Below are 9,015 nucleotides of genomic sequence, written 5' to 3'. Positions count from 1 at the left end.
GTTACATTAAGTAGTACTCCCATCCTCACCCTGCTGGAAGAGGAGGAAAGGTACAAATTACATTTTTTACATAGAATGGTCATGATCCCTGCACTGCCCCTGGATGCACCCTCAATAAACCCTTTAGCCTCTCTCCTATCCAGGGGCAGTCTTCACAAGAAGGAAACGTTGTGTATCCATCAATTAATTGATAAATACGTTATTTATCTTGCCATGTCATTCCCAAAACAAATTCTCTATTTGGTAGGTAGTGTCACTTTTTATTGTACCAACACAATATGTAAAGAGATGGAACAGTACATTACCTTTCAAGACCACACAGGGTCCATCCTCAGAGGCAGACATTTTTCAGTAAAATAATGGGTGGCTCAAGTGACTAGAATGTGTTTTCACATTCACAATGCCCATGGTCACTGAGGTTATTCTCAGTCAAAAACCTATAGCTAACAGCTCAGCTAGCATCATTATTTCACGGGTATAAAAGGTTTTTGGGGACAGAAGATGCAGCTTTTGAGTGAAAATGCACAGCTTTACAATAAATACAAGTGTTTCAAGGTGAAAAGATTTTAAGAGGTCAAGATAAAGGCAAGTGATAAAATAAAGTTTAGACACTATTCGAGGCAATGTGAATGGTGTTTGATGTAATAAACATAAATTAAAATTAACTCTTAAACCGAGGAAGATCAAACCCTTAAGAGTAGCCTTACAAAAAAGTGGGAAGAGAGGACATCAATATTTATGTCACTTGATGGGGAAGTTAAGGGCATATAAATTTGAGAAATGATGTGCATCATCTCCTTCCCTAATATTTACCAGAAGCTTTTGAAAAACATATCTGTACAAATATTCTGTTAAAATATTCTGCAGGTTAAACTGCAACACTGTTTGGAATTCGGTCCGGGGAAAAGTAGTAATAAGGAAGCTTTTTGTTCTTGTTTCTTTCATTAATAAAGCTGCTGATGTCATCAAGATTCTTTCGGAATTTCGCCATAGCTATCTTCATTGATTTCTCCACAAAGTGTTCATCAGGATACATACCTAGAAACAACTGGGACACAAATAACATAACTTAACAACCCACGAAATATGGTACATAATGAATATATCTTATAACACAGTTTAAATGTATCATCTGAGTTTCCTTTGTGTATTATCACAATAAACTCTAGATGCTGGAACACAGGGGTCTGTTCACACAAGTGTCCACAAACTTTATTCGATTTTTCATGAAAATCATGTAAATATACATGTAAACACAACAGATCTTTACATACATCATTAAAATGATTTACAAAGTAAAAACAATTCACGAAAACAATCTAAGAGTAACACTACCACAACAGTCTTTCATAAGGTACAATAGTGCAGAGGTAAACAACCCCCATAGTTAGAAATTAGCACTAAAACACCTGCCAGAAACTTAGATATAAAAAACACAGTCTGGGGTGGATAAGAATTGTAATTTTTATAAAGCGGGCCTAATCTATTTTAAGATCATAGGAGCGCAGGTAAAAGAATCCAGGGCAAATAAGCACTAGATGCATGGTGTCACACACAGAAACATTATCATAGGTACAGGAGGGCACACAGGTTGGCCTATACCATAATCCTTTTTGGAACAAAAGTTGATGAAAAATAGTCTAAAGTAGGTACAGAGATGTTGATGTTTTGGCAAATCCAGGAGGCGATACGGCTCATTTCCCACCACTGATTTGATCATGAAATATGATCGCATAGACTTCTTACTTCCGGCAGTAGACTCCCGCTTGGCTGCCACCCGACCGGAGAACATCTGCCTGACCCAAGCAACATCCTTTATTACCATGGATTCTGGATCAAAAAATAAACTAGGCCGCTCCAGGTCATCATAGTAGGATTTAATGTAGTTAAACCAGGGAATATGAATGGCATAATCTAAGGACAAACAGGCCCAAAGAATCATGCGATTTATATCGAATTTCTCCTTATGCCAGATTGAAAACCAAAATAAAAATGGGCACAATCGAACAAAATCAGAAATGAAATTTGTGTCCAATTCTTCATAAAGGATTACAGACAGAGTGCTTTGGCCCACTGACAAACACCTAAAAACATATTTTCAGTTACCGGAATAGGGTGAATATATGCAAAGACCCAGATCTCACTCCCATATGTTGCCATAGGAATACATTTTGCCTTTAGACTTCTAACATTAGGTTTATTGGCCTGCGCCCCTACTGATTATCAAAGTTGTTCAAGCCTGAAATGGCCCTCTTTAAATTCCCAACTTTTTAAGAAATCGGGGCTTGCCAACTTTGATTTGAATTTAAAAGAATCTCCAGATAGGAAACAGTTTCACCCTGCGTAAAAACTGTCCCAAAGTAACAAAATTGGCTGTATTTGTATTCTTGGGACCAACCACCATAAAATGAGATTTCTTATTATTGATGGAAAGATCTATTTCATTCATAAAAGAGACAAATATATCTAAAATTGACTGTAACCTTCTGGTGGTGCGAGCAATTAAAACTGTGTCATCCACGTATAAAAGCACTGGGATAGGCCCACCCTTTACCTTCGGAACATCTAAGCCGGAACTATACAACACCTCTTGTAGGCGGTTAATGTACATTATAAATAAAAAAGGAGCCAAGATGCAACCCTATTGAGCACCTCTTTTAATGTTAAAAGACTGGGTGCATTCCCATCCACCCTATATCTTACCCTCAGGTCCAAATGAAGATCTCCCAGAAAAGCAACCAAGACCACATCAACCCCCATGAAATCAAGCTCAGCCTATAACCTATCATGATTGACCATGTCCAAGGCCGCGCTGAGGTCCATGAAGGCCAGATGAATCGAACCCTTTCAGGCCACAGTATATTTAGCAGTTAAAGATACAAATTTAAATTTTGTTCCACCATGCCCCTGTCAGACCGAATTGAAGTTTGTATAAAATATTATTCTCATTAGCCCAACAAGATAACCTTTCTAAAATACCTTTCCCTATGATTTTTAACTTCATTATCTACAAGGGAAATTGGCCTGTAACAGGCTGGGTCACTTCTATTGCCCTTTTTAAACACAAGGACTATTACCGACTGACGTCAGGTATCTGGTGAAGGCCCTCAAATAGCTGTGTTAACAAGCAATGTAACAACTGGAGACCACAAATCGACTAAGGACTTCAAGAGATCACCCGGACCACCACTCACACCTGGGGCCTTGCTCAGCGGTAGGGAGAGTATATCTTTAGTTATTTCTTCCCAGCTAATCTTTAGTCTTTCAGCTCCAACAGTGAGCTGTGTCAGGGGCACAGAAATATTGCGATCATACAAAGCAGAAAAGTGGTCCACACCAGCCTGAGAGGAAAAAGTAGTGGCCTGATCGAAGTTCTGAGCATCTTTAAAAAAAGGAGTGATTCAGGGTCCTCCAAAAGGTGGTGCTGTCCTTCAAATTGCATGCCTTCACAAAATCCTCCCATAAATCATTCTTCAGTTGCAGCTGCCTTTCCCGAAGTGCAGCTCTATATACAGACCTACACTGCTTAATCTCGGACTTGTCCCGAGGTATTTTTTCTAAATCAACCAAAGCTCCTTTCTCACCTTAGTACAGTTCCCATCAAACCATCTAGTAAAAGTGGATAATCTAATCCCCACCGACTTTGTAAGAGCAGAGTTAATAAAGAGACAAATTGCATCAAAAGCCTTAAGAATTTAGTTGGCCTGGGCTCCTTTATCTAAACACATTTACAATTCTTCTTGACAGGCCTGGACTGTGTGGATAGATGACTGATAAATGAAGTAGGCATTTAAAAATGTGACAAAATTTTCCATTACATCTGGAGCATCTGTCCCATGTATAGCATTATAAACATAAATACAAAATGTATTGGAATTATTCTCAAAAGATAACAATATGCACATAAAAAAAGCAGAAATTAAAAGGGACCAATATAGGAATGCAATTCAAATCTATTTTAGAGTAACAAGGCCCACTCTGGCACTCCCGCTCACCGAGGGGAACCTCTTAGTAGTAACACTGGCGTAACGAAACTTGAGGGGGCCCCCCTGCACGGTACTCTGAGGGGCCCCCTCTCTGGATTTAATCTTGAGCTCAGGCCTGAGATGTTCCTTCCGATGGGAGGTAATTACTTGTATTAGTGCACCGGGCCCAGCCTCCTCCAAATTATCATTATAATTCAACAGCCTCTGATAGTACTTAAATAATAAACTCAATATGCGCATGCATATATTACTGCCTTTCAAGTGAACTTACAAATGGTGTACTTTGAAAATTGTTGTGAACGAATAGAATTGCATAATTAAAAAAAAAATGCTCTGGTAAAAAAAAAAACACAACAAATAAAACGACTTTAATGTATATATATATTTCTACACTGCATATGAATATAGTGATTGCTTTTTTTTTTGTATCACACAATCTGGCACAATATGTATTTTAAAAATCAAACAGAAATAGAGCTACACTTGCTAGTGCTTCAGTCATCATGCAAGCATCAGTGTCAGTCCGGCATGCAGCTCCACACTGCACCTTGTGTACACTGAAGGCAATCCTCTATTAAATGTTGAATAAAAATCAATTTGAACTCTTAACTAACCCTACACACAAAGATTGTCCTTTCAGAATTATCAACTACCTGAGGAAACGTAGGCTGAAAATCCAGGCTTGATTTAGTTATCGCCAAAGGCACAGATGGAGCGTGCTGTGGAAATTTCTAGATGCATATTGCACGATGTTGGTAGCCATAGTGTCTGGGTAGTCCTCCTTCATTTATCCGAGTCATTTCAGCTGCACTGTCAACAGCATGAAATTATCTGGTCACCTTTGCTTGGAAAATTATGTAAACGTCTTCAAATGGGCAGGATTATATGAGGCGTTCTTAAGGTTCTTTAAGATTTCACGTATACACATTTCTGAATATAGAGAGCATTTACTCTCTGGGGAATGCTGGGTCGTGCTTGTCGTCGGTTTTGGCCTTCATTTACATCTTACTTTATTTTTTGTATTTAGTCACCCTGTATTTAAGTTAAATCATTTAGTGTGCATTGAAAGTTTGTTTGGTGCCATTGATTTCATCTCAGTTCTGAGTGCATTAATATTGATTTTACAATCAGAACGAAAAAGGAATGAATAGAGGTCAGTCAAAAGAGGACATTTGATACACAACATGTTTAAGGGTTAGAGTGCAGATGGGTGCTGCTTTTAACTCGCAAAGATTTACAGTGTCCAATTCTTTCTATTTGCGAAGCTAGCAAAGTTTCCCATTTCGATCCCGCAAAGTTGGTCTCTTCATAGTGTGATCATTTTTACTGCATAACAATATATTTTTCACATTCAACAAAACTAGCCAAGATGAAAAATGTATCTGCAAGTTTTCCTTTTGCAGCGCTTTTCTATGTGTAATGGCATTGCTGAGGGGAAATAGAGGCCACAATCTCCAAAGGTTTTGCTATAACTTAATCTTGTAGTAGCCCTGGATTACTCTTGAATTCTGTGAGCTAGGAACAATCTACCGTATGTCTGCAACTCATGAGTAAGAGAGGAGCACTATATGTGCAAGTCTGACCTACTCATACCAAATCTTTTGTGAATTGGCTCATGGAGCTCATTTACACATAGCCTGATTCGCATAAGGTTTGCTATGAGTAGGTATGCCGTATTCTTGCAGTATTCCTGGTGTACTTCTGAATTACATTATTAAACCAGGAAAACTGTTGGCTTACTCCTGGAATCAGCCCCAAGAATACACCCCATTCCTTGGTCCCCACTTGATCCCACCTACGGCCTCTCATACCCGCTGATGCCCTACTCGCCCTACAAAGGCTGGCCTGGCCCTGCACCCATTTATCATCTCCTAATAGCTAGTGTTGAATTTAAGCAGATGTATCCACAGAAAGGAGGCTCCATGTGCCGTTTTGGCCTAGATCATCCCCAGTTCACATGTTACCCGGTTCTAGGGAACAGTACTCAGAACAGCAGGATTTAGGTCTGGGTATACCATCTAGAATCGCTCTTTCTGGCTAAACGGTATCCCGGCTTCTCAATCCAGACCATTTGTATTTGGGGGCTTAATGTTTCCTTTGATATAAACCCATTCATTTTTTCAGCACTTTTTGGTGACACCTTGAATTGGCTTCCAATGAGTGGAGTTGTTCTTTTTTCTTCAGCGATAGGCAATTCCTAAAACAATAGGACAGCTCCTTGGCATTATTCTGATTGCTGTCTCAGTTAAGTAATCTGGTCTTGGCAATAATGCTACAAATGGTGTAGCTTATACGTTAAGAGTGTTTCTCACTTTCCTATTAGAACTTTGAGCAAGACAATTTAGAGGCATTTTATTGAATGCTCGAGGTTTCATTTCAAAATATACGAGATTTTTGGGCGGTGGGGCAAAGCGGTAGGTTGTGGGTTGGGGGGGAGCACTCCATGTACTTTGCAGGGGGGCACCCTCATGTTTTGTTACGCCACTGTTTTTTAGGCCTGTTTTTTTGGCTTGCTTGTCCGGTTTTCACAGTTGATTTCCCTAATATTACCACAAACATTGTCTGCAGCAGGTCAGACTGCTTTGCTGCCTTCAACTTCAAGCAGCCTCAGTGACAGACTGAATCGGAGAGCTCGGTAGCAAGCAAACAGTAAACGAAGCAGCGCCTTTCTTTCGAATAATGAATAAGGCACAGCTGTGTACGTACACCGACTTTAAAGGTCTGATTTTCATAATCTATGTGACAGAAACAATCTTTTGAGAACTTGTCAACAGAGGAAGTGTTCCTTTATGCGTTTAACCACTGTCCAAAGTGTTGTCACATCATTTAATCACTTCTGATAAGGAATTCAGTAATTGTCATTTACTAGGTCTTTAAAACTGCTCCTCCAATCTTGGCTGTGCTTAATTAGCACATCAAGTGGTATGCCTCTGGAAGCAGTCATACCCTTTCACAGACATTAGTTACACACGGCATGTGCCCCGGATTTGAAGAGGGAAGAACATATTCCGTGGCATGAAGACCTGACACCTGCTCTTTCAGATCAAACACATAGGGCCAGATTTACTAACATTTTGCGTCATGGTTGCACCACTTTTGTGGTGCATTCATAATGCAAAATATGCTAGTGATATTTAGAAAGCAAAACAAGGGGTGATTTATGCCACCTGGCGTGGCTTTGTAAAAACAATGTAACATAATGCGACGGCTTGCACTTCATTGAGTTACATTTCATTCTGGGAGGAATTCCATGGGTGCAACATGGGTGTTCCCATGCATCCACCCACAGATTTCATGCAGTCTCAGATTTACAAAGGTTTGTAAATCTGGGATTGTGTGAAATCGCTATGTCTCCCAGAGGATGGCGTACTGCAGGGAAAAATCATTTTTTCTTCTGTTTATTTCCTTTTTTCTATGTGTGCTGCAATTTGCAGCTTATACGGAAAGAGGAAAAGACATTGAGAGATTGGTTTTATGCAGGCATGCTGGCAGCATGGTGCAAGGGTGCCTGCTTCGGCGCTAGGCTGCCTGAAGTGCTCCAGTACAAGAAAAGCATAGGAGCTCGCTGTATATGTCAAATGCGGTGCATTCCTGCCCTTTCCCTTTCATGCAGAGCTGCAACATGGCTTGCTACATTGCACTGCATGAAAGTATGTCTTATTTTTAGGCAAACACTCAAATAGACACCCATGGCTTCAAGGTACTTGATGATAGCTCTATGTTGGTAACTCGTACAAACATACATGCCTGATTTGTGAGGTTACACTGGTTGGCCCATTTTCTTATTTGTTTAATTATATGAAAGACACTTGTCTCAGTGAGACAGAAAGGATGACTTCAACACAAAATACTTGCTGACACCAGCAATCAATAATCATGTGGAATACATGTGTGCCCCTAATTTTACCTATCTGCAGGAGTACTGAGGGGGGTGTAGCAGACTAGCATCTGTATCTAAGCAGGTCACGTCTGAAAATCCCTTGATTTTGCTCAACCAGGTACTTTAATGTGCAGATGCATACAAACAGCACTTGTGCAATTCTCTGTTTCGACGCGTTAGCGCGTTGAACTTAAAGCCCGATCCATTGTCTTTGACAATGCTTTTTTAAAATGTGTCTGCTAATGCTCCAGGCTGCTGTTCTATGGGAAATACACAGCGGACCGTTTTCTACCTCCACTTTGTCTACTGATATAATTGTTCAATGTTTGTCTATTGTTACATTGCCTTTCATTTACAATATTTACTATCCAATACATTTACAAAATATACCAGAGTTCAAAACGTTCGTGGATATCTACAAGGGGATTGTGCCACCAGAACTCACTTCTCACTTTTACTGACGTTCTGGTAGCGCAATGCCCTGCACCTTATTTACAAAGTGCCATTAAGCCACTTATTGTGGCTTAACGCTGCTTTGTAAATAAGGTACCCTTTCCCGCATGTATCTGCATGAAAGGGGCATGCAATGGGTGTTGCTGTGGGCATTCCACGCAACACCCATTGCTTTTTGACGCTGCCCCAGATTTACAAGGATCTGTACATCTAAGGTAGCGCCAAAAATTAACGCCATGCAATGGCAGGCATTAGAATGGTGCATCAAGGAGAAATACTCTTATTACTCCTGGTTTTTGCTTTTTCTATGTGTGCTGCATTCTGCAACACACATGGAAAGAGCAAAACACCATTTGTGATTGTTTATGTGCAGGAAGGGGTCCTTTCCTGCTCATAAACAATCATTAAATAATGAAGATTTGCTAATTCTATGTGTGTTGCAGTATGCAGCACACATAGAAGTAACAAATCGCCATTATTATTTGTGTGCAGGAAGGGACACCTTCCTGCACATAAACAATCATTCCCTGCAAAACAGGCCCCCTTGCACTACGGCGCAAGGGTGTCTCTGTTGGCGATAGACAGCTATTTTTAGCGCCAGCGCTAGGGAAAACACAGGGGTGCACTGTATTGTTGTAAATATGACGCATCCCTGCATTTTGGAAAAGGCGAAGCTCGTCGCTTCGAAATTTGCCG

General features: G+C 40.2%; 1 protein-coding gene across 5 annotated transcripts in view; it reads right to left on the bottom strand.

The window, feature by feature from the left end:
- Nucleotides 1–239: 239 nt before the first annotated feature.
- The window catches only part of LOC146867161 (polyunsaturated fatty acid 5-lipoxygenase-like), a 1,030,548-nt gene continuing 1,021,772 nt past the window's right edge, over nt 240–9,015 (bottom strand). For all 5 annotated transcript variants that reach the window (XM_085603716.1, XM_085603717.1, XM_085603714.1 and 2 more), the window contains one exon: nt 240–1,048. In XM_085603716.1, the coding sequence (XP_085459842.1) occupies nt 869–1,048 (180 nt within the window). In that variant the 3' untranslated portion in view covers nt 240–868. The remainder of the gene's footprint in view (nt 1,049–9,015) is intronic.

This window comes from Triturus cristatus, chromosome 1_2 (genome assembly GCF_964204655.1).
Source record: "Triturus cristatus chromosome 1_2, aTriCri1.1, whole genome shotgun sequence".
Taxonomy (NCBI): Eukaryota; Metazoa; Chordata; class Amphibia; order Caudata; family Salamandridae; genus Triturus; species Triturus cristatus.
Note: the sequence above shows the minus strand (reverse complement) of the source record. Positions and strands in the feature narration are given on the sequence as shown.